The sequence below is a fragment of the Primulina huaijiensis genome, chromosome 2, assembly GCF_012295235.1.
Source record: "Primulina huaijiensis isolate GDHJ02 chromosome 2, ASM1229523v2, whole genome shotgun sequence".
NCBI classification, from domain to species: domain Eukaryota; kingdom Viridiplantae; phylum Streptophyta; class Magnoliopsida; order Lamiales; family Gesneriaceae; genus Primulina; species Primulina huaijiensis.
In genome coordinates, this window is record NC_133307.1 from 29,512,091 (window position 1) to 29,538,433 (window position 26,343).

The 26,343-nt window shown below is 32.2% G+C and overlaps 2 protein-coding genes across 4 annotated transcripts; both read left to right on the top strand.

Annotated features, from left to right (window-relative positions):
• The first annotated feature begins 703 nt into the window (after positions 1-703).
• Positions 704-6,748, top strand: LOC140971441 (lycopene epsilon cyclase, chloroplastic). Its single transcript, XM_073433708.1, has 11 exons — positions 704-1,217; positions 2,697-2,868; positions 3,382-3,517; positions 3,635-3,745; positions 3,821-3,923; positions 4,442-4,585; positions 4,674-4,781; positions 5,092-5,188; positions 5,267-5,395; positions 5,502-5,634; positions 6,441-6,748. Exons 1-11 carry the CDS (start codon positions 906-908, stop codon positions 6,604-6,606), a joined length of 1,611 nt encoding a protein of 536 aa, XP_073289809.1. The 5' UTR covers positions 704-905; the 3' UTR covers positions 6,607-6,748.
• Positions 6,749-13,107: 6,359 nt separating this feature from the next.
• LOC140961378 (uncharacterized) lies at positions 13,108-25,382 on the top strand. Of its 3 annotated transcripts, none has more exons than XM_073419871.1 (13): positions 13,108-13,353; positions 17,390-17,564; positions 18,232-18,315; positions 19,347-19,588; positions 19,697-19,940; positions 20,225-20,304; positions 20,455-20,539; positions 21,433-21,564; positions 21,635-21,748; positions 22,384-22,428; positions 23,812-23,890; positions 25,044-25,094; positions 25,164-25,382. In XM_073419871.1, exons 1-13 carry the CDS (start codon positions 13,223-13,225, stop codon positions 25,190-25,192), a joined length of 1,491 nt encoding a protein of 496 aa, XP_073275972.1. In that variant the 5' UTR covers positions 13,108-13,222; the 3' UTR covers positions 25,193-25,382. The 3 variants fall into 3 exon arrangements, with proteins under 3 accessions (XP_073275972.1, XP_073275989.1, XP_073275980.1); XM_073419879.1 differs by having other exon boundaries at positions 13,348-13,465; XM_073419888.1 differs by lacking the exon at positions 25,044-25,094 and having other exon boundaries at positions 25,164-25,376.
• Positions 25,383-26,343: the final 961 nt, after the last annotated feature.

Sequence of the window (26,343 nt, forward strand, 5' to 3'; positions counted from 1 at the left end):
AAAAAAAAAAAAAAAAATTTGACTTGCTAGATGACTCTAGAGTAAATCATCAACAAAAAATAAATAAATAAAATGAGTTTTTTTGACTCCATAATAGATTCAAAATCCAAGAAAATCTAAATTGCAACATGTAATATCAAATTTAATATTAATAATAACAATTAATAATCATTAATAACTAAATTATGAAATTTGACTTGACCAACACACATGCACCAAAAACCAATATATACACACGCTTTTGGTTATTAGTAATAATAATTAATAATTAAATCATGAAATTTTGATTTGACCATAATTAATACTTATTAAATCATAAAATTTTGATTTGACCAAAAACTCCTAATCTTAAATCATATTGTCCACATATTTTCCACATTAACTCATACAAATCACACACATTAAAGGACATAAATGACAATTCACAATGATCAGTTTTGATTTGACCAAAAACTCCTAATCTTAAATTATATTGTCCACACATTATCCACATTAACTCATACAAATCATATACACCAAATGACATAAATGACAATTCACAATGATCAATATTAGCTCTTTTATATAGATAATAGATTATTATTTTAAAACCAAGATTAATACAATGAATAAAATCAATATAATAAAAAGTCATAGCGAATCATGTCCACACACGTGGCAGGCAGTGGATGACCGTTGAACACCTCATCAAAGAGCGCCTGTTCATTCTATCCTTAAGCTTCGGCAAAGTCAGAAAAAGCTCCACCCCCAAGTGTTCAAGGCACATCGAACACCAACTCTACAGTTCCTTTCCAGCAGTTCATGCGGTTCTTCACTCAGCACTTTCACATTCCACCTCAAGAAATGTCCCCAAATCCCGGTTTTTAGCTTTCCTGTGAAAAAACGGGTGTCAGTGCACAGTGAAAATGGAGTGTGTTACAGCAAGAAACATGGGAGCAATGGTGGTCTCTATTTACCCATTCACTAGTACTTTGCATATAAATAGCCTGAGATATGAAATGGGCTTTCCTATAAATAGATACAGTTCGTGTGTATCAGCTGGCCTGAGAGTGAGGTGTAGGGGTACGAGTGCTGGGAGCGAGAGCTGTTTGGCTTTGCCTGTGAAAGAAGATTTTGCTGATGAAGAAGATTATGTGAAGGCTGGTGGGTCCGAGCTTTTTTTTGTCCAAATGCAGCGGAACAAGGACATGGATCAGCAATCCAAGCTTTCGGATAAGGTGATTTGTTTTTTTGTGTGACCTTCTTGGTGGCTTTGTTGTTTATTTTTCTTGTTTTTAGATATTTCAGTTCGTATTACTGTTATTCTTGGTATCATGCATTAATTCTTCATATTATGTGGAGATTTGTGTAGAACTATTCTTACAAGAACGCAGTTATGCTCCACACAGTCTTCTTTTAATGGTTAAAATCTGGATAAATGGCTTAAATTATCATATTTGGCTCATTGACTTGAATTTTTTTCGGTTATACGTGGTGTCCTCCAGCTGTTCCTCCAAGTGTGAAATTGGGTGCATTGAGGAAAACTAGTCTTTTAAAGTGAATCTTGTTACCAGATAATTGATATTCTGTACGAGAGAGCTTCTAACTTCTCTCCGAGCACTATCATGCTTGATATTTTCTTGTTGGCAGGAAGATCACAGTAACTTTATTATTAAAAAAAAACTACGCTAAAGGCTCATGGTTTGGCCATTGCCCTCAATAAATTGTACTTGCCAACTTCTAGTAAGGAGAACTGAATGTGCCTGGATGTGGGAAATCATAGCGGTTGCGGACTAGACTGCTATGTGGATTTCCACTTGTTGGAGCTGAGTTGGTGCATGATGTACTGAGAAATGAACTAGCGACCCGATCGTGTGTTGGTAGAACTCCACCTCAAAGTTCTAATCCAGGAGAGGATTTGTAGAATTAAGCAAAATTTTATCTTATTCTGCTTGTTCTTTCTCAATTATGGTATTTTTTTCCGTAGGTCACTGTTTGAAGAACTAGAGAAGAAGGAAAGGAGAGAAGAGTAAAGTAGCTTGTGTTGGTAGCTTTAGAAAGTTTGCCACTTATAGATTGTCCATACTTCGCGAAAAGACCTAAAAATGATGGCCTAAACTTTATATCCTTCATCCTAATGATCGAGAAAATTTTGTACCTATTGCTTTGTCTATCTGAAGAAGAAAATAATATTACAACAATATTAGCGCAAAGCAATGCCATACACCAGTCTAATTGTATGCTCTGACTTCTGACCAGAAGTGTGATGCTGATGATCCTGAGATCTATTTGCTAACAAAGATGGACGAGTAAACGCCTTATGTAAAGGGAAATTATTTATATCAAGTGGATGGAGCAGCAAACTCTAAATTTATCGTCGTTATAAAGCATCGAGGGAAACATGTTACATGAAAACTTGTGGAAAACAAGACCAAATAAAACTTGAAGGGGAATAGAGGCTGAAGTTGTTTTTCTGGTGTAGCCAAAGTGATTTTCTGGTCGAGCATGGAAACTATGACTTGATACTGTAATTTAGTTGGAATTTAGCTTATTTTCACTTACTTCAAGTCTTAAGCTATATGTATAATCTGATGTGTATGTGCATGTGGGTGTATATATTCAAGCTCTGAGTCGAATGGGTAAACTTCTTCTTGTAGAATTCCAGTTAACATCTTTATAGAATTTTTTGACCAGCACATCTACACAAACATTTGCAGTTACCAAGAATATCAACGGAAGATAATATACTGGATTTGGTGGTAATTGGCTGTGGACCTGCTGGCCTAGCTCTTGCTGCTGAGTCAGCTAAGCTAGGCCTGAATGTTGGGCTTATAGGTCCTGATCTTCCCTTCACAAATAACTATGGTGTGTGGGAAGATGAATTCAAAGGTATTTGCTTTCTATTATTTGAATTTGCTTTTTAAAGTGATCTTGATGTTACAAACATGTAACATCTGTCCATAACTTGATCATTAAAATCACCTTATTATGTGTTTTCTTTTAAAACTTTATTTTTCTATATTTTAAATCATGCAAGTACTCCTTAAAAGTGATTTTTTGTTTTGTATGTATGCTACATTTGTGACTTTTTTAACCCCTTTGATGATTGAATTGCTCATCTCATCCTAGTTATATCATGTGCCTTGTTTCATTCTTGTCTTTGATTATTTTGTAGCTATAGAAGATAAAATGTTTGCTACCATCCTGCCATCAGAATGTCAACTAGACCCTATTTCAAATTAGTCGGTTGACTGTCTTTCATAATTTCTGACCACCTTTTATCTATACAGCCTGGTTTTTTTATTGTAAACCTACTGCCATCATTTCAACTACAAGATTCGAGAAAGAGAACAGCCACCTTTCTTCATTTATTTATATATCAGTATTTTGATATTGCTTTAGATCTTGGGCTTGAGCGGTGCATTGAGCATGCCTGGCGGGACACCATTGTATATCTGGATGACAGTGAACCTATTTTTATTGGTCGTGCGTATGGACGTGTTAGCCGACATTTGCTCCATGAAGAGTTATTGAAAAGGTAAAACATCACAATTTAATTGCCGTGTATTTGATATATTATCTTGCATTTTGCATCCTAGCTGATTCACAAAAGCAGTTTGGATTATGGTTTTGTAACTCCGAAAATTTATCATAGGTGTGTTGAGTCAGGTGTATCCTATCTTAGTGCAAAGGTCGATAATATCGTTGAAGCTTCAAGTGGCCATAGACTTGTTGAATGCGAAGGAAATATTGTGATTTCCTGCAGGTGCACGCTTTTGGCCAAAGTTTGTCGAACACAAAACTCTATATTCTTCTTGTTTTTTCACCTTACGACTTATAGGCTCGCCACTGTTGCGTCTGGAGCAGCCTCTGGGAAACTCTTAGAATATGAAGTTGGGGGTCCAAGAGTTTCCGTCCAGACAGCTTATGGAGTTGAAGTCGAGGTAGTCAAAATGATTTTCATCATTCAATTCTATCTTTGGTGCTTGCTCCCTTGAATCACAAATTGGACTTGGCGCAAAAATTTACTTATAGTTTAATTAGGACAGATATAATGAAGAGACAATGAACAAAACACAAGTTTTATAGTTCGGCTACGAAGGCCTGAACACGCAACTTAATACTCTCTGGGAAAAATTTCTATTAATCTTTCTTAGTTTAGATTACAATCACCTCTTGCTTAGATAGATGAAACATGTTACTATAAATATATTATGGAAAATTTTTCCGAACTATTAAATTTTATCGAAGATATTTATCATCTTACTAGTATGAAATTTATTTTTACGATATATTCTTAGATTTATATTATCTATCTATATTACAAGTAGCCTTCTTTATTGATTAAAAAGCAGTTTTGTCCTTACAAGATCCGCTTTTCTTGGCAATGAGATTTTATATTGACTCATTCCGGTTGTAGCCACGTCATGTTCAGTCATGCTCATATCATAAATGTTTATAGGTGGAAAACAATCCCTATGATCCTGGTGTGATGGTTTTCATGGATTACAGAGATTTCATGAAAAACCAAGGTAAATGTCTAGAAGCACAGTATCCAACATTTCTGTACGCCATGCCTATGACCCCAACAAGAGTTTTCTTTGAGGTGTGTTTATATTGATCAAATATTATTGTCAATCTTTTACACTTGTTACGGCTGTATGTCACAACTAACACAATTATTTGCATTGCAGGAAACTTGTTTAGCATCAAAAGATGCAATGCCTTTTGATCTACTGAAAAATAAGCTCATGTCTAGGCTTGAGACGATGGGTGTACGCATTGTGAGGACTTACGAAGAGGTATAACGGTTGCTTTATTTGTCTTTGGTGAGAAACTTTGTGGAACTTTCTTTAACATTTAAATGTGTTTAATTTTAAAGTAGTAAAAATATAGAAAGAGAGGCAGCATAATACATAAAATGACTTCAGCGACACGGTGTCCAGAGAGATAAAACTTTTATTAATTTCTTATATTACAATTATCATCTCTTTATCTACGTTAAAGTGTATTGGATAAATACGGTAGAAAATATTTCATATAACCATATTACAATAAAATCATATCAAAGATAATGTTGAGTCCTGACAATATGAAGCTTTGTGTGTGAAGGAGTGGTCTTATATCCCAGTTGGCGGTTCCCTGCCAAATACTGAGCAGAAGAACCTCGCCTTTGGTGCTGCTGCTAGCATGGTCCATCCGGCCACAGGTAATAAAGGAGAGATTGGGTACCTTAAGTCCAGAACATTAAGGAAAATTCATACTTTATTGGCCCTACGTTGTACAGGCTACTCAGTCGTGAGATCATTATCAGAGGCTCCAAAATATGCGTCTGTTATTGCGAACGTTTTGAAACAATGCCATGTTAAGAGCATTCTTGTCAATGCAAAGATTTTCGAGAACATCTCAATGCAAGGTAATTGAATGTGGATTCTGCATTGTGTTTTGCATGTGATGTAGAAATTCAGTTTATTGCTAATATCTTTGTAGCTTATCACATCCAAATGAATCTCTTTGTTCAGCTTGGAATGCTCTTTGGCCACTGGAACGAAAACGGCAACGATCATTTTTCCTCTTTGGACTGGCTCTTATATTGGAATTGGATATTGAAGGCATAAGGACATTCTTCCACACATTCTTCCGTCTGCCAAAATGGTACTTCAAAATCTTATTTCTTCTCACCTCTTCCTACTGCATTGCTCCGTTCTGTTAGAAGAATAATCCAGCACTTATCTATAGTAACGATACAGTATATCAAAACTCTTTTCTTGAGAGCCTGTTTGGTGTTTTTCTTGGGTAACTGAGGGGGCATGTTTCCGGAAACACTAGATAGAATTTGATTACGTGGGACATCCTGATGTTTGGTCAACCTTACATTTACACTAATCTTTGTTTGTTCATCTTGCATTTTTTAAACCCCCTTTCTATATTTGTGGATAGATTATATTGAGACATGTTCCAAAATTTGAATAATTAGGACGACCCTCGTGGTTTTTTAACCTTAGTTATACCTTTTGTTTCTTGTTTGGAGGCTGTCTTTCGTTTTTAAGTTAATTACATCTACACGCCTTGAAGTTTGTTCGCTTATAGAACCCCCACCCCCTAAGGACACCCCTTGAGGTTTGATTTCCTTATACTCTAGGCTCTAACTGCTCAAACTCACCACCCCGTTCTCTCGTGTGTATAAATGGAAGTTATAGCAGCCATCAGGACATGTGATGAGAAGCTAAACCTCGTTGATGTTAGAAATCACTTGTCCAAAAGGCTCTAGCTTATAGGAAGTGAACCGGTAATCAATTTATACAGGTTAGCTTCCCATAAGTCAGAAAATCAAGGAACAAGAGAGCGTTTGGTGCAATTCCCATTCTTTAAACCCCAAACTTCTATCAATTCATTACATCTCCCATTATCATTAGAATTTGAACAAAAGCTGATTCTGAGAAATGGTATGAATCTGACAGGATGTCACAGGGATTTCTTGGTTCTACATTGTCCTCTGCAGACCTCTTACTATTCGCCTTCTATATGTTTGTTATATCACCCAATGACTTGAGAAAGTCCCTTGTCAAGCATCTTCTATCTGATCCTACTGGTGCTATTATGGTCAAAACATATCTTACTATATAAATTGTGAGTCTTATTTTATTTTTTAACTTTCCCTCTTGATTTTCTGGATCAAGATTGTATTGTATTAGCTGTTTGTTTAACATGTGTATATAAGTTTTGGACTCAAATTTTTATCGTTTTAAACTCGATTTGCTTTTCCGGTTTTTGGTTTTAAAGGTTGATGATTCATAAATCTAATATTAAGTCATATAATATCCAACAAAGGGTCGATTTGGATTCAGAAACACTTGGCTTAAGTAATCAGAAAGTCTTGTTTCTACATCTTTAACTTTTCATTTCAAGCATCAATCCAACCTCCAGTCATCAAGAATATCAAGAAATATATACATATATATTTCTTTAAAATGGCCGTCATCAAGAATACTTTTATATAAACATATAATTTCTTTAAAACATATTGATGCTTGAATTGAAAAACTCTTTTAAAAAATATCCAACATTTTTTCCAGAAAGTGGGAATTCATTTGGATAGAAGAAGCCTTTTGACAGACAACGTGTCTTTAAAAAGCGTATCATGTTTGGATGAAGTCAAGAAAATGTTTGGATGAAAGTCATGAAAATAGTCAGTTGGAAAAAAAATATTTTTTAAAATTAGAAAGTGGGGCTTCTAGTTTCTAATATAATTCATTCCTTTAAAACTAATTAAAAAAACTCTTTTTAATTATTGGATCTGGACTTTAAATTTGCTTTTACTTATTACCACTTAAAAATACGAATATGAAAATGTAATTTACACTATGAATTCTACATTTTAAAATTTAAACCACATTGCCCTTATAATTGAACTTCTCCTTAGAAACAGGAAAAAAAAATTCTTTTATTGTTTCCAATGATAAAAACCAGGTCTAATATTATATTTTCCGAAATCTGATTTTCTACATCCAAATTTACTCCGTGGGAAAAAAATAAATCGACGCGATCAATAACATCATGTCTCAACTAGGAATGCATAAAATTGCAATGTTCATTCTAACAAAACCTACTTTTAATGAGGAGTCAGATTTTCGTTTCTATCGAGACTATAATTTTCTAAATCTAGTTTGAGCTGGTATGGGCAAATTGAGTCTCCACTCCATTGAAGAATTAAACTAAATTTGATGTATAAAAACTAGGAAAAAAATCTGAGCCATTCGGTCACAACAACGCATCGCTCCGCCTCTGTCTACTTCAGAACGTTATCGTCCTCTTCAAAAAAAATATAAATTCATATCTTCATAAATTCTTATATCCTGATAGAAATGTCTATTAATCAAACTTGAAAAATGACAACTTTCTTCCCTGTTTTGCTTCGCAAATAAATCTAGATACAGTCACAGTCTCCATACGTTGACAGTGAGAGTCAACCTACAACTCTATGTCTATACGTGTGCTTTAATTAAGCGTATGTGTTCATACGTAAAATGCTAATGATTAATTCATTATAAAACCATAAATTAAAATATAAATTTTATATAACTTTTGGGAGTGTTATTTATGCTCCAAATTTTATTAATCATACTCTAATCTAACTTTTTAATTCTTAATAAATTTACTTTTGTATCTTTTTCACTCTTATTAATTTTTTTTTCGTGAATACACCCGATTATCCATTTTATTCATATGATTCCAAAAAATATTCTCAATTTAATATTGAAATATAATATAAGTAATCATTATATTATATGATAATATATTCAAAAGTTTTTAAATAACAGGATATTATTTATATTCTAAATTNCTATTTTAAAAATATTATTCTGTTTTTTTCTCTTAAAAATTAGAAAAATTATGGCACAAGATATTGTAAAAATTTAATTAAGATTTAAAAAATATTAATATAACAGCATTATTTCATGTTAAAATAATTTTTAATATATTATCATGTAGTATAATAATTACAAATATTATATGAATACAAAAAAATAGCATATTTTAGAAAAAAAATCATTATTAAATTGAGAAAAATAAAAAATATTCATGTTATGCAATTATAAATAAATTGCGAAAATGTTTCTTAGAGTTCTTATCGAGTCCATTTATTAATATATGAGCATTAACAAGAGTGATAAAGGGTATCGTAGTCAATTTACAGATTCGAAAATTATTTGGAGTGACTTAACATTATTTGGAATGCGAATAACATTCTTCAATTTTGTTTGGGTTCTAATTTAACCAAAAAAGTAATCATCCACGATAAATTAATTGTTGTTTACAAAAAATTATACTTTCAGATAAGTGAATAAATTTATAGATAGCGAAGAAATGTGTAAAATCAAAAGTGAACGACGTTTAAAAATAAAAGTGAAAAACTGAAAATTTTTAAGTTAGAATGTGTAATAAATAAATAATTATCAATAGTAGCATTTTAATAACATACAAAAAAAAAAATAGTAGGTCTCTTGTGAGACGGTCTCGTGAATTTTCATAGATGACCCAAATAAGAAATCCGTTTCACAAAATACGACCCGTGAGACCTTCTCACACAAGTTTTTGTCTACTAAAAAATGCTCTTAATTGGATAATATATGTCTCTCGGTTTTCAAAATTATTGAAATTAGAGTGTCTAAAAGATTTTCATTTACTAATCATTTTTTAAAAATCAAAATCAACGTAAAATGAATTTTGAGATTTTGATTAAATTAAAATTTAGATTAAAAACACACATTTATTTAAGTGATTATATTAAAAATCACTTTTTTTTAAAGAGAGCTAAGTACTCAAAAAATAGAATGGAGGAAAAGAGGAATCCGATATTTGTCGTGTAATGTTTCTCGGGGATTCCAAAAACTCATTCCAACCCTTGTACTTTACTTAATGCTCAATCCAACCCCTCCCTGGAAACTTCAATACTAGTTCCTCCCCATTTCCCGAATCCCCAAAACGTGCTTTAATTATCCCCAAGAAACTCCACCGCGTGGAACATCCTTAGAAAAATCAAAACTCTGACCCACACTGCGAGTCACCGTCAAAAACCCATCGCCCATACAAGAATCTTTCTCCGTACCGCGTCTCACGCGTCGCTCCACTCCGCGACTGCCCGATGAATGTATAAATATGAAGATGTTAAATCCATTTTCCACTCCAATTCAATTCAAAGCAATCAGCGTGTTCACAACTTCATTCGTTCAGACCACGTTAATCTATTCAAACACTCGACCATCTGTGGATAAATTCTTGATGGAAATATCGTCCTTCTCATTTCCTGAAGACGGCCCTTCCTTGTTCTCCTTCCTTCAGGACTCTGAACCGAGTAACATATCTTTCTCGAATCCCAGTAAGCGGCCGAGGCGTGATGATTTCTACGATTCGTCGGCGGAGGATTTACTGAGCAAGTGGTTGGATTTTGATGCTCAACCGGAAGAGAAACCGGCCCAGAACGTGGATTTTGTGCAGAATTCTTCAGTCTCGGTGGGTTCAAGGTGTGCCAACCAGGAGATGGCTGAGAATGGGTTTTACTTCAATAGCAATCCGGGTATGTCTGATTCCGGCAACTCATCGAATAACAAGAGGTCGCGATCCGAGCCTGAGGATGTGGTGAAAGCATCTGATGAATCGACCAGCGCGGCGAACGGATCCGGCCAGCGTAGGCTGTGGGTGAAGAACCGGTCGAAAGCGTGGTGGGAGCAAGTCAACAGCCCAGATTTCCCTGAAGAGGAGTTTTATGGAGCATTTAGGATGAGTAGATCAACCTTCGATATGATCTGCGAAGAACTCGAGTCTGTTGTCAACAAAAAGGACACAATGCTGCGGCAGGCGATCCCCGTTCGACAGCGTGTGGCTGTCTGTATATGGAGATTGGCAACCGGTGAGGCTCTTCGGGAAGTTTCGAAGCGTTTTGGGTTAGGAATTTCGACTTGCCACAAGTTGGTTCTTGAAGTCTGCACAGCAATAAAAACTGTTCTAATGCCCAAGTTCTTGCAGTGGCCTGATGAGGGTAGAATCAGGGATATCAAGAGGAGTTTCGAATTGGTTTCGGGGATACCGAATGTAGGTGGATCGATGTACACTACTCATGTACCCATCATCGCGCCTAAAGTCAGTGTTGCTGCGTATTTCAACAAGAGACATACTGAGAGGAATCAGAAGACCTCATACTCGATTACAGTTCAAGGGGTTGTCGATCCTAATGGAGTTTTTACAGACATTTGCATTGGGTGGCCTGGTTCTATGACAGATGATCAAGTCTTGGAAAAATCGGCCCTTTATCAGAGGGCGAACCGTGGCGCATTGAAAGACACTTGGATTGCTGGGAACTCGAGTTATCCGTTAATGGATTGGGTTTTGGTCCCTTACACTCACCAAAATGTTACTTGGACTCAACACGCCTATAACGAAAAGATCGAAGAAATTCAAAAGGTCTCGAAGGAATCGTTTATGCGGTTAAAAGCTAGGTGGAGTTGCCTACGGAAGAGGACTGAAATGAAACTTCAAGATTTGCCAGTAGTCCTTGGAGCTTGTTGTGTGTTACATAATATATGTGAGATCAAGAATGAGGGGTTGAGTCCAGATCTGAGGTTCGAGCTCTTTGATGATGAAATGATACCCGATAACAACGTTAGATCGATCAACGCGATGAACGCTAGAGATCGAATTGCTCATAAGCTCTTGCATCATAATCATGCAGGCACAAATTTTATGTAGTGTTAGAAGTTTTTTGCCATCCTTGTTATGTAGCTATTGGATTTTTTTCATGGCTTGGCGTGGTCATGTGGAGTGAATAAGTTAGTGGTTTATGTGATAATTTCAAGTGCTGTACAATTTTTTTCCCCTCAATTTACACAGATGAGATTTTGTCAACTATCAAAACGTTATCCAATAACAGGGACTTGTTATCATTTCCGAATTCTTGAACTGAACATCTCTTGATATAGCTAAAAAAAGTTTCAAAATATCATATCTTTTCACAATTGGATCATGTAAATTCTTGTAAAATCCATGTGATAGTGATAGTGACAGTTAAAAAATTTCTACATGCAATAAAGCATTTGACGGGGGCTTTTTTTTTTTTTTTTGTGGGAAAAAATTAAATTGGTTCTTTATTTTGGTCATGACATCTGGGCAGCTAGATGACCATTGAAAATTTAGAAAAATGTGAATACTTTCTTGGACTGATTTACGTAGTCAAATAGTTATCAGCTAAAGCATTCAATGGCGAGAAATGTTATTTTATATCAAGATCTAGGGAAGGCCAGTCAAAGGTGGGCTCTCACTTCGAAGATAAGGTAAGCACTTGGTATACGAATCAGGGGGCTGACTTTTTGGGGTCTATCTGAGAATAGACCAGTAAATCTTGAAAATGAGAGGCTCAAAAATTATATTCTGATATGAAATATAATTCTATATAGACATCAAATTTTTATGTGAAATGCAATATGATCAATTCATGTTTCTTTAGTCAGAGTTCATATTTGACTTCTTATTTTGCTATATATTGTGTTTTAAGAGATAATGGTAATACAAGGAAAGGATATTTTGATTAGTCTCAAATATTTATAATATAGTGTAAATATGGTATGAGATTGTCTTATTTACTTACCATGACAATTAGATGAGTTAACGAGAATGTCCAATTATTCAATTTTAATTCGACTATGTGGATCTTATAATTGGATCCAATATTAAAATCTTGTTACAACAATCCGGTCGTGCTACATTATGTTTTTTTACGTTGGATCGTCATAAAATTAACATATGACAATGTATTTCATCATGATGTTACAATTTGTTTATTTTAGCTTATGGACAGATTTATGAGGGCTATTCGAATTATAGAGTACTTGGCGTATGATAAAATTTTGTGAAAATTTTCGCTTTTTTGTTTTTTTAATTTTTATCTCCTTTTATAATTTTGGTGATTTATATATGTAGTCAAATTTTGATCTAATCATGTACTTTTTTTAAAAAATATAATTTTAAGTATTTTTTAATCGGTGAAGAGAGCCTTTATATAGTGTATTATCAGAGTGAGATGTTTGCTAAGTATCGCAACTATTTCAATTACCAATAGACACCGTAATTCCAGCTGAGATACAAATTAATAAAATGAGCTTTTATAATATGTTTTATTAAATAAAAACGAAATATTTTTGTAATAATTTAACAAGTGACATATTTTTTGTTTATTAAAAAATATACTCCTCAATTTTAATAATAATATAATAAATATAGTATAGATGACAAATGGAACATATAACCAATTAATAAGAGAAAAATAAAATAAATTCATTAATTTATTATTTTATAAAAAATTTATTTATTGGTCAGATACTAGCTTTCTGATTTATGATTTTCTGTTATTATTTATTTGTGGTTATTACCATACGAAAAATACGTTATTTTTTAAATATGAGATCATGCGTAAAAAAAGGCAGAAGATTATGTTGAAATAATTGTTTTAAAAAAAATTTAAAATTTCAAATAATCCAAATATATAATTTAATTTTGCCTTTCTGGTTGCTTCCCCCAACTGCATACATATATAACGTAACAGCTGGAAAAAGTAACAAACGCAATCTAATCGTTTCTTCATTTCGATCCCTCTCTCGTTTCCACGTCCCCCGCATTTTTCACGCACTGATTAATATATACAACCCCCCACCAGCCGCCCACATTTACGTGCGTGTAGGAGACGGTGGAGATGGAGAAGGCAATGGAGGTGGAGGAAGATTTGGGGTCAAGTTTCACCCAGGAAAAAGTCGCGGCGGCTAAGAATTTCATCGAGAATCATTTCAAAAGCCATATGAAAGGCATGCAGCAACGCAGGCAAAGGTGATATGTATATTTGTGTATGCAAAATATATCGTGCATTATTGCAATTCAACTCAATAACATGCATGCAAACGAGCTCCTATATTGTATTCGACTCGAATTTTCGGGAAAGGTATGATTTAATTTTCTGGAATCGTGGGACAATGGTTTTTTTTTTTAATAAAATAAAATTGTGTATGCGTGAGAGAGAGATTTAAATTCAACATGAAACTTTTGAATTTCCCCCAACTTAGTAAAAAATGTATGTTTTTTTTATTGATATTTATGTCGTGAAAGGTGGTGTGATTGAGTTTGTAAAATAGTGTGAACTGAAATCCTCATTAAAATGATATACAAAATTTGTTCTTTTTTTTTTTTTTCCTATCAAAAGTTTTTTTGGTTGTTGATTGTTGTATTCAGTACTTGAAATAAAGACCTCATGAATGTCCAACCGGGATTGGGAAAAAATAATTAATCAATATTTATTAAAGTTCCTTCAATAATAAGCAACTGTTGAGATGTTCACTCTTTTCGACAGAAACGAAAAATCTTTACTTTTATATATCTACTTATCTATAAATATATCACTTCCAATTGTGAATTTCCCTATATATCCTTCTTTATCTAGCTTAACAAGTTGTATTCTTATATGGGTTAACTTGTAATTTCTTTGCTTATCTTAAATAATTATAACTAAATACTTATTAATAATATAAGAGCATTAATATTCATTGAAAACATTGAATTCATTCCTATTTTTTCCGTCTTGCGGTTCTACATGACTTCTTGTTATTTTTTTCCAAAGTTCGATTAATTCTTGTCACTTTTAACAAAATTTGAAGATTATATCTTCATATCTAAGGATTTATTTTGATAGTTATTTTGAATTCCTCTATCCAAATTATATAGTCTATATTTATTTTACTTTTAATTACTGATTATTAATATATGAACATTAATATTCATTGAAAACATTAAATTCATTCTTACTTTTTCCGCCTTGTGATTCTACATGGCTTATTCTTGTTAACAAGTTGTATTTTTATATGGGTTAACTTGTAATTTCTTTGCTTATCTTAAATAACTATAACTAATTACTTATTATTAATATAAGAGCATTAATATTCATTGAAAACATTGAATTCCTTCATACTTTTTCCGCCTTGCGATTCTACATGACTTCTTGTTTTTTTTTTTCCAAAGTTCGATTAATTCTTGTCACTTTTCACAAAATTTGAAGATTATATCTTAGTCTCTAAGGATTTATTTTGATGGTTATTTTGAATTCCTCTATCCAAACTATATAGTCTATATTTATTTTACTTTTAATTACTGATTATTAATATATGAACATTAATATTCATTGAAAACATTGAATTCATTCATACTTTTTCCGCATCGTGATTCTACATGGCTTATTCTTGTTTTTTTTTTCCAGAGTTTGATTAATACTTGTCACTTTTCACAAGATTTGAAGATTATATCTTGATCTATAAGGATTTATTTTTATGATTATTTTGAGATCATTTATCCAAACTATATAATCTATATTTATTTTACTTTCATTACATCAATTTGTTTAATGCATTGGATCTTTTAGTGTTTCATTTTATTTTAGTGATTATCTATTTCCTCCTTCTATGAGTTTTTTTATTTAATTATTTGATGTTAAGTTAGTTTCTTTGATTTAATAATTCTTGTCACTTTTCACAAAATTTGAAGATTATATCTTGGTCTCTAAGGATTTATTTTGATGGTTATTTTGACCTCCCTTATCCAAACTATATAGTTTATATTTATTTTACTTTTATTACATTAATTTGTTTAATCCATTGGATCTTTTAGTATCTCATTTTATTTTAGTGATTATCTATTTTTCTCTTTCTATGAGTTTTTTTATTTAATTATTTGATGTTACGTTAGTTTCCTTGATTTAATTAGTTTAATTTATCGATGGTTCGTGTTATCGTTTCTTTTTTTCATCTTTTTTACAGTTCATTTAATCTATATAATATATTTATAATTTTTAACAAAATTATGAGATTATATTAATTTCCAAAGATTTATTTTGATAGTCATTTTAAGTTCTCATCTTCCGAATTATATATTAATCTTTATTTATTTTAATTTTATTATATTAAGAACTTTTAACATCATTGTTTAAATATTACTGTTGTACCACACCACATTAACTAAGTCATGATATACTAATAAAAGTATATTATTATTATTATTATTATTATTATTATTATTATTATTATTATTATTATTGCAACTCAACGTAGCGTATGTGTGAGTAAATGATTGTCACTATCACCTCCACTCAAAATTTTTCATGATGAAATAGTTGGGATAAAGTGTGGTTAGGATAGTATATCGGTTTGCTTTCGGATGAGATCATTTAATTTGTGATCGGGTATAAATCGATTAATATTATGTTAATTTAACTAAATTAATAACATCTTGTAAATTATTTGAGAAAAATATATTTAAGGATTAAGATTGAAAATGATAGTAACCTTATTTTATTATTTGGTTGAATTAACGACAAATATTACAAAATATCTTATACCTTAATATGATACTTTATTTTATTTTAATTTCTTAAATTGTGATATTTAATTAATATCTCAATATATATCTCAAGCTTACACTTTTCTACAAGTTTCATTAAAATCGCATCAGTAAATGTCATTTTTCTTATGATCCTTTTCCAATAAAAATGAACACTGCGTGCATGTAGATTCTATATGTTTTTTGCAAAAAAAATTTATATTTTATTTACAGTATAATTTGATTGGTTTGATTTATTTTAATTTTATTCATAAATAGAAAAAGTAAATGAAAAAGTAAGGATGAATTAAAAAGAATGAAAATTACTTTCTACTTTTAAACTAAATTTATGATGTAACCCTTAAAAAAAATTTTAATCAATATAATCCTTGTAATAAATATGAATTATATTGATAATTTATTATCATTTGTTATATATTATAATTTTACATATAATATTTTTAACTGAGTATTATATATTTATTTATATTTGTATTTTACTATACATATTTATTTGAGTGATATTATGTTCAAATTTTATTTCATTGAAATTATTAATCATCAATATTAATTTATAAATTATTGATTCTGATATAAAATTAATTATCTATAATATGTATTCTAAAAAAACAAAGAAATTAAATAAAATACGCAATGGGTTAAAATTTGGCAAAAGCAAAAGTGATATTTAACTTAATAACAAGTTTAATGGTTTTATTTTAACATTATTATGATAATTTAGTAACTTAAGAGAATTTTATTTGACATTTGTTTATGTGTATTCCATTTAAGTATTTTTTAGTGTTGATTTTGGTAAAATTCACTATTCTGTTAATTTTATTTTTATTGTTTTTCATTTTGAATGATATTTGGATGAAAAATATTTTTGTTGATTTATCATTTAAGAGAGCTGTCATTATGTCGCGAATTGAAAAATGTCATATAAATAAGTGAATATATATGATTTATTGTCATTGTGTATTTTTATGTATTGTGTTTTGATATATTTAGATCGATAAATACTTATACACATGATGTTATTCGAACGATTTTAAACATTATCTGATTCTCGTGATTATTTTTTCATTATTAATTATCCACGTGCATCGCACGTGTTCATTCCTAGTATATATATTTATATATATCTAAATATGTTCCAGTAAAAAATATCAAATTTATGTGGTTATGTTGCAGAATGTACACTAACAGCATGCACGATACAAGTTTTGACGAAAATATATATTTCTGTTTGTTTTGTGGGTGGTAAGGTTGACAATATTTATTTCTAGGTTCACAGAACTAGAATAAATGTTAAACCACAAGACTTCTGCTGCAATTCCAGCAAGTACCTCCTTAGTCGGTGCTGAATTAAAATAGAAATGCTTTCTTTTTATGCTTAATTACTACTCTACTTTGAATGAACTGTTTTTCTTCCTTAAAAGGCAACATGTTTGTTAAAGGGCATTAGACACCGGCACTTAATATTAATACATAAAAATTGCAGGCGTCTCATGCTAGAGAAGGTATTAGCTAATTCAGGTGTTTCCGAGGAAGAGCAAATGAATATTTTGAAAGACTTGGAGCGCAAAGAGACGGAATATATGCGGCTTAAGCGGCACAAGATTTCAGTCGATGATTTTGAGCTCTTGACCATTATCGGGAGAGGAGCCTTTGGAGAGGTTCGAGGGTTGTATATTTCTTTAACAGCAGTTGATATTTCCATTTTCCGTTTGCATTCATCATATTCACATTTCTTTCAATTGGACAACTGATTTTTTTTAGCACTCAGTTCTTTTTTGTTTGTAGTTTTTGCTTCAAACTTTTGTTAAATCATGACAATTTATATATTCTTTCTGGAGAGAATGGAACTTGTTGTTTCAACGTCATTTCATTTACTTCCCACCTTTGGTTTTTTTAAACATAATAGTATCTAAACTATGAGTCACTTTGGATTTGTCTGTTACTAGATCCAAAGGGTTTGACAGCAGAATATGGTGTCTGGTACCTAAGGTATTCATGTTTATGTATCTAGATTATGTATTCCTAGATAAATTTTACAGTTAATCATATGGATTTTCTATGGTCTTCACTTGTGAAATTGGGATTTGTTTTCTTAAGCTGGTTGTAGGTTCTCCCTTGGTTTGTACTAATTTTCGTCTAAATTATTTTATCTTGATGCTAGTTTAAGTGATATGCCTTTTCTAATCTTTACCTCGCATGATAAATGTTCGTGATATGAAATTTTAGCCTCTTGGGCCGGTAATACACACTTCATCTGTACAGGTGTTTTGTTTTATCGTACAACATAGTTATATCATTGGTTTCTTATGCGGAATTATGTGGCAGGTTAGACTGTGCCGGGAAAAAAAATCTGGTGACATATATGCGATGAAGAAGTTGAAAAAGTCAGAAATGCTTAGTAGGGGACAGGTTAGTGAAAATTAATGCACAAAATACAATCAATCAAAGATTTCAATGAGTGGGCTTTTTATCCCCATTAATAGATACCATGGAAATGAAAGTGAAATTAACTGCAAATTAACTCTGAAATCTCTTGAGGACAATGATTATCTTTCAAATATCAATCACTTCTTTCATTGTATTGTCATCCTGACATACTATGTGTGCATTACAGTTGGTTTTGTAACTCATTTACCTGAAAATGAAAAAGAACTTGGCTAAGTCATTTGTCAGCGGCTAACATTTTTCATGTTGTTACTAATTATGTTGTTCTGCCTATGTGATTTTCCTTCAGAAGGTAAATTGCAAAATAACAAGTACTTACCAAGTAGGCAAGTACAAATATTGAATGGAAGTAATGCTTCTGAGTTTCTGGTGACTAAATACCAAAACTCACAATAGAAAGTCATTGTGAATAAATTACAGATACAAAATGATGCTCTTTTTCCCCTTCATTTATAATAAAAAGTCACTACCTATTTGTCTCCAGCTTTACTCGGGAAGACATGTTGCCTCTTCCCAGTTCCTATCATAATATTATGTTTAGAGATTGATGATGTGAGCCATTGTGTTGAAATATAAGATAACTTTTATGCTAATTCTTTTTATTAATCTTAGCTTAAATTGTGAAAGCAATATTTGACGTCTCTATGATGAAAATTTTAAGGTTGAAACCTGCTTAGAGTCAAGTTAGCTGCATAGGATTTTTTAACTAGATTTGATAACCAAGGATCCTGTTACTTGGCTCAAATCGTGGCAGCCATGAATACAGAACAAATGTTCTCACATTCAAACAAAGAGATAAAATGCAGCTATTATCTGTAGTGTAATAGCAAACCAAATAAAATATAATTGCTATAGAAAATTAAATATATTCAATGGCCTCCTTCACTTTTGCTCAAACTACAGCCCTCCTCCGCCAATCACTTTTGTCAATGGTGCATGGGCAATTTTTCATATAAATGAACTCATCTTGATGATTGTATTTACATGTTATGTAGGTTGAACATGTGAAAGCTGAGAGGAATTTGTTAGCTGAGGTGGCCAGTCCATACATTGTGAAACTTTATTGTTCATTTCAAGATTCAGAATACTTATATTTGGTAATGGAATACCTACCTGGTGGAGACATTATGACATTACTCATAAGAGAAGAGCACTTAACTGAAACAGTAGCTAAATTCTATATTGCACAAAGTGTTCTGGCGATAGAATCCATTCACAAGCATAACTATATCCACAGGTCAATGATTCAGAATTACTCTCTCTAGCGGATTGCGGAACTTAGCTGAGTACAAGTTAAAGATAGTAAGTTCCAAAATTCTGAGATTCTCCATCATCTTGTTTGCAGGGATATTAAACCTGATAACCTTCTGTTGGATAAAAATGGTCACATGAAGCTCTCTGATTTCGGCCTTTGCAAGCCTCTCGACTGCTCAAATTTGACTCCCATAAATGAAAATGAACAGATGAATGAAGAGAACTTTAAGGGACTAGTTGATGCCAATGAATGCTTACCTGATAAGGGAGATGGAAGTCATTGGAAGAGTTGTCTTGAGCAATTGCAGCATTGGCAAATGAATAGGAGAACACTGGTAAAAGAAAACTTCCTTAGCCCATAAATATAGAACTCAAGATATATCATGTAAACCTCAATTTTTTTTAACAAACTAATGTTTTTTGTATGTAATTGCCATGCCTATGGGAATCACATGAAGTCAGGGCAGTATGAAAATGGATGTTGAGCGATATTAATTGCATAAAAAGAACTATTTTCCTAAAAAATTGAATATTTGGGGAGGGAAAGTGACATTACAATTGCAACTGGATTTAAGCGACTATTTGCTATACAATGACCATTGTTCTTCTTCTCGCGCAGGCATTTTCAACTGTCGGCACGCCTGATTATATTGCTCCAGAAGTATTATTGAAAAAAGGCTATGGGATCGAGTGTGATTGGTTAGTTACTTAGTTTCTTGGCACTAAAAAATATTTTTTTAATTAATTTGTTTCGTGTTTCTGATTGAACATTTTTTGAAGATGTTTCCTGCTCTCCGATAACCTGTACAAGGTAAAATTGTCTTAATCTTTTGGATACTCTTCTTGCAGGTGGTCTCTAGGTGCCATTATGTATGAGATGCTTGTTGGTCACCCCCCATTCTATTCTGATGATCCAATAACAACATGTAGAAAGGTGCTCATTTCTCAAATGTTTTGTATGATAATGATGCTAAAAGATTATATCTCAAACAAGTCTAAGTTACACACTCCCCCTTCTTTATGTATGTGTGGTATCTGGTAGGTTGTTCTGCTAACTGTAAAGCATTTCTGAGTTCAATCAAATGGGCGATCAGTTGACAATTTAATTTGTGTTTTAATGTTCATAATGCTCATCAAAATGGATGTGCCAAAGAAAAATGATTCGTCAATTATTCCAGAGAATTTATTTAGAAATCAACTGTTTGTGATCATCTTAGCTGATACTAATATGATGAAAACGTGATTGTTTATATTATTTAATTCATCAACCACATGCTTATAGCACTTATTTTATTGCTTGTTTCTGCTTTCTATTACATTGTAAGGTTTTTCATTTGCTTTCTTTTTTGATTATCAGTGTGTTGTCTCTATATAATGGTATGCTATTAGGGTGGAATTTTCTATGAGAATCGAAATTAGGATTAATTCTTCGCAAATAGTAAGACCTTACACTTTCTATCGGGATAAGCTTTCTGCACTATCAAATGTCTGTTTTACTGTGAACTCAAATTCAGCAAGAGCTGTGAAACTTCCATTGTTGTGTTTAACTTTACTTTCTGCTCTGTAGATTGTAGTTGCCCAGGATAACTTCTGATATTAGCCTTTTCAAAAATGTTGTTTGCAAATAATTTAATTTGTTGTGGTGTGATTATTTATGTAAGCGCATGAAATTAACACACTCAACTCTCAAATGTGCCCTTATAGTTGCTCAATAATTTCCAGTCACTTGTTCCGATGTTTCAATTGAACTACTTTCATTAGTTACTGTTTAACCTGTATGAATATGTTTTTCATTAATATTGTATGGATGATGTACCATTACATCAGATTGTGCACTGGAGAAATCATTTAAAATTTCCAGATGAAGCAAGGCTAACTCCTGAAGCAAAGAACCTGATCCGAAGGTTAATCTGTGACGTTGAATTAAGGCTAGGCTCTCATGGGGCAGATGAAATAAAGGTGTTTTTCCTTCCCACAGTTTCATGCTTATAACTATCGAGATAGTAACATTTCAGTATGTCATTATCAGACTCATTCATGGTTCAAAGATATTAAGTGGGACAAACTTTATGAGATGGAAGCAGCATATAAACCAGAGGTTAATGGGGAACTTGATACTCAGAATTTTATGAAATATGACGAGGTAGAGTATTTATTATCTCTAGTATCATAAGAACTCCTTTTTGGTTGTTTTTGGAGAAAAGGCAAAAGATTAAGAACACAGGAAGATGGTTTATCTAAGAATTTTCTTAAATATCATAAATAAAATGTTTTGAATGCCTGTTTATTCTAGTAACTACTAAAATGTGAGAATGACAGTGATTGAGCCTTATTTGCTTGCATGTTTAACATAAATAATTTCAAGTATTTAGAAGCTATGAATGGTTCCACAGATTACGGAATATACATATTCTCAATTACATTCACTGAGTTGAATCTTCTTAACAAAATGGCTTTTGAGTAACATTTGAGAATTCATATAATCTTTGGATCTTGATAGAAAATTTACCAGGATATGACAGCATGTTAAATCTTCTTTGTCATTTTCATCTCCTTGTCTTTTTTGATAATTCTCGGGTTGGCCTTTATTCTGATCTCATATCTCCTACCTTGTTCAAGAAAACTTGAGACCGAAAAAGAGAGGAAGAATCCAAATTGAGTAATTCTGATTTTCACCATGTTGGTGATCAATGGTGGCTTCCTTTTGTTTACTTTTAAATGTTAAAACTTATGCATTATTCTGCAACCATTCTGATATCCTTTGCATCTATATAATAGGTGGATCCGCCGCCAATAAAATCTAGTTCAGGGGCTTGGAGGAAGGTCTGTCACTTCATTCTCATCATCTAGAAAAGGAAATTTATTCCCCCCAAATTATTATCGGGTTTCTCATTCTTCGTTGCTTACCATTATGTGAATGAGATAGAGAATCGCTATTGTGCACTTGAAATGTTTTACTCGAGTTGTATTTAACAAAAGGAAATCTAAAAATTTGTCATCAAGTGATTAATATAAACATTTACATGTCTCTTCAACAAAGTTGTGCATGCTTAGAAGTGGTAATCCACATTATATTGTATTCAATTCGGATATTTAACTGTCAATTCATAGGTTTTCTAAAGAGAAGAATTTGAATTTTACTTCAATTATTTTATTTTCGTGATAATTTTGCGGAGACTAGAATGTTGTGAAAGTAACTTTGCATTTATACCTTCTATGCATCACAAAGAAAATACTGAGTTAGAGAGTAACCTTCCTTCTATTACACATATATATAAGGTGATGAAATATGGCAAGTGTAATGCCCTAAATTTGACGACTATCTCTCCTGTTATAAGACGAATCTTTGTAGCATGATTATGTCTCCACTCACACGCACCTTAGAAAACTTTTCAGGGGGTCACTTATACCAAAATTGTCCCAAGTCAAGCACACTTAACTTTTGAGTTCTTATGTGATGAGCTCTCGAAAAAAAGGTATATAAGCACGCTGGAAAGACTCATCTTGGTACAGTGGGACAGTCGTCGAATCTTGGGCGTTACAACAAGTGTGATGATAAAAACTTAGAACTCTATCGAGATCAATAACGCTAGTCTATTTAACATCTTTCGAAGTAAGAATTCTGTTCATGCATGGAAGTTCAGTGATTTTCTTTTGGAGACGCCAACTAGCTGGTAAAGAGTTTGTCCTATTCAAGAAGTCATATCGACACATCTCCTCGTGTGGACTCGAGGCATGATTCAAAACCAAGACCAAATTAACGTTGGCACAAAAAGATTGGCAAAATCTGCATTGGTTAGGTCAATAATTGTGAAATACTTCTTGTAAAAAGATGGTTGTGCCCTACTCATGTGAGAAACTGGTAGCTACCTGGAGTATTGAGTCCAACTCTCTTCGCATATGGGTGCATCCCTTAAGTCTGGAGAGTGCCTACTTTATCATCTTTAGAATTTCCATTAAAAGGTGTCTTTGCCTCAACTTCATTTTATTCACGCTGTTAATTAATGGATCATTTATTGTTCTGTTTCTGTGAAAGTTTGGCAGAATAGCGGGTTTTCCCCTCTTGATGTCATCAAAATACACATATTTACATGTGAAACGCATAGTATCATCTTACATGTTGAAAAGTTTCCACTTTTATTAACGCCTACAATGTTCTTTTGTACATTACTTACTTTTTATGTCATTGTTCGTTTTATTTAACAGTTGCGTAATCCAAAAGATTTGAGTTTTGTCGGTTACACATATAGAAACTTTGAGGCCATCAAAGGAACCAAGTCTCTTGGTAAGTTGCTTTTATTATGTTCAATCATTGACCACTTCTAAGTTCTGTTTCTTTTTGTTAATTTTGATGTTCATTTCTTGATCAACAATTTTAAGCCATGTCTGATTATGTCTTTATCCTGGATTATCCTAATTTGGCATTTTCTACTGATTCTTTTAATACTCAAGACTATTACAAGGAAATGTGTTAACAAGAGCATGCCCCTTAGTTTATTTTCCCAAAATTTTACCTTGTGGCGGGTTTCATTTTCCGTTTTATTCAAATTCTCTGTATGCTTCTTGATTGCATCATAAGACACCAGTTTTTTCCTTCTTTTACATGCTTCTTCTCTGTTACGGATTCTGGAATTTCACATGTTGTCGCAAGATTGGTAAACTCCAGAAATTATGTTTTCTGTGACTGTATTTGAAAGGAGCAATTACATGTCAATGATTAGGCTCTAAAGAGAACTTTTTCTGATCTTTCTTGATTTGACATTATACAAAATGACCTTTGGAATCACAGAGATTTGGAACATAGAGTTATGTTGTACAAAGCGAACCTTGTCATGTTATATGTTTATGCACTACTCTGAACTGATATCCAGGAGGTGGCAAACACTTTATTCACAGGACAAAAATGAATAAGCAGATAATATAGTTCTTGTAAAATAATATTTTGACTTTTATTTTGGACCGATTGTGTTTTCTGCCGCTACGAGTTCCACTTTTTGATGTCTTGAAGCTGACAGACAATTTATTTACAGCATTCTAGTAGTATGATGTGATTGAATTGGTTATATTCAGTAGCAAACTTGACCATCGGAACTCTCTTCTATCTCAAATAAGTCCCCTTCAAATATAGTAAAAATATACGCTTTGTGGGATACTATCTGTATCTGTGCACCCCTTTATTCGCATGATCATTCTCTAGTTGAGGATAGGGGTCCTTATTTGCTCGTTTTTATTCGAGGAAACAGTCTTTTTTTATCATGTCTCTCCAAAATATTAAATGAACTTAGAGTGGTTTCCCCGAAAATGTAAAATGTGGAACCCAACATCTTTAATTTCGACCATTTTTTAATTGAACGAGAATTTCTTAATCTTGTGTTCTTTTTGTTAGTTCATTCAATTGATATCTAATGAACTTTCACGTAAAACTTATGTTTACGCAGACAGTGGAATGCCTATATCACTTGATCGTTTGTCAATCGATTCTACTCAGAGTTAGTTTCTCTTGCCAATGAAAAGTAAGACTAAGAATGAATTTCTCTAACGACAATCGTATTTTTCAGGTGATCATGCAGTGGATTATACGTCATAGTACTTTATTAAACAATTCTTTTTGCACTCACCCATATTTCTTGCATAAAGCCATGTCTTTACTGATAGAATGTTGGAGGTAATTGTTCGCAAAGTGTCACGAAACTTCTACTCTATCTAGATGCTCTGAAATCAAGAACCAAATAAACTTAGGAGCATCCAAATGCATTGTAATATAGATGGACTCTAGGGTTTTTTTTTTTTTTTTTTTTTTTTTTTTTTTTTTTTTTTTTTTTTTTTTTTTTTTTTTTTTTTTTTTTTTTTTTTTTTTTTTTTGGTTAGATGCTTTAGTTGGCTATTGTAGTCGTGCCATTATAGAAAATGCGTTACACAGCTAGTTATTCATACAATCGAAGTTGGATGATCATTGATGAACTATGATGTGATATTTGTCTTTATTTTAGCAGGGTTCTTAATCTTAAAAAAATAAATTTTTATGATGAAATTTTTTTTCAGTTTACCTTTCAGTGAAAGGGTGTAACCATTTTGGTGTATGCCTTGTGCACTAGTGCTCTTGTTTGCTTTACATTGAGATTTCATTTCCGCAATATTTTTGCGGCTAACTAATTGGCGTTGTATGCCTCAAAACTCATATAGTTAGTTACCCAAGCAATTGCATATTTGTTATTAGAGACATTTTGCAAAAATTTATTAACTATTTATAATCTCGTGCAGATACGATTTTCAATTTGATTTGAAACTACCACACAGTACACCAATTCAAAATTTTAAATTTGTCTTTTTAGGAAAAAAATATATAGTTTTATGGCGTGCAATATTTTACGAATATATAAATTTTGATGATTTGTACATATGACTATTCTTCATTTAAAAATGCTATATATGTAAACAAATTTTTTTTTGTTTTAAAATATATCAAGTTACCAATTTTATTTCTCGAGATTTACTAAAATCATACACGCTATCAAGTCTCGTAGAACTGATGTTTTCTTGAATTCTGAATAGACGAACAATTTAAATCTAAATGTCATATTTATGTGGCTGATAACAAAGTAATGAAATAGTTAATTTTTCGCTTTTCATTTACCATAAGATATGATATCATTACAAGTGATGTAATTGAAGTCTTAATCAATTATTTGAAATCTATTTATATATTCCACCTAAAAACACTTGCAAAATAACATAACA

Coding starts and splice junctions, on each gene's coding strand:
- LOC140971441 (XM_073433708.1), top strand. CDS start 906: ATGGAGTGTGTTACAGCAAGAAACATGGGAGCAATGGTGGTCTCTATT. Junction 3,746..3,820: donor AATATTGTGATTTCCTGCAG/GTGCACGCTTTT, acceptor TACGACTTATAG/GCTCGCCACTGTTGCGTCTG. Junction 5,635..6,440: donor TTCTTCCGTCTGCCAAAATG/GTACTTCAAAAT, acceptor TGAATCTGACAG/GATGTCACAGGGATTTCTTG.
- LOC140961378 (XM_073419871.1), top strand. CDS start 13,223: ATGGAGAAGGCAATGGAGGTGGAGGAAGATTTGGGGTCAAGTTTCACC. Junction 17,565..18,231: donor GGAGAGGAGCCTTTGGAGAG/GTTCGAGGGTTG, acceptor ATTATGTGGCAG/GTTAGACTGTGCCGGGAAAA. Junction 25,095..25,163: donor GTCAATCGATTCTACTCAGA/GTTAGTTTCTCT, acceptor CGTATTTTTCAG/GTGATCATGCAGTGGATTAT.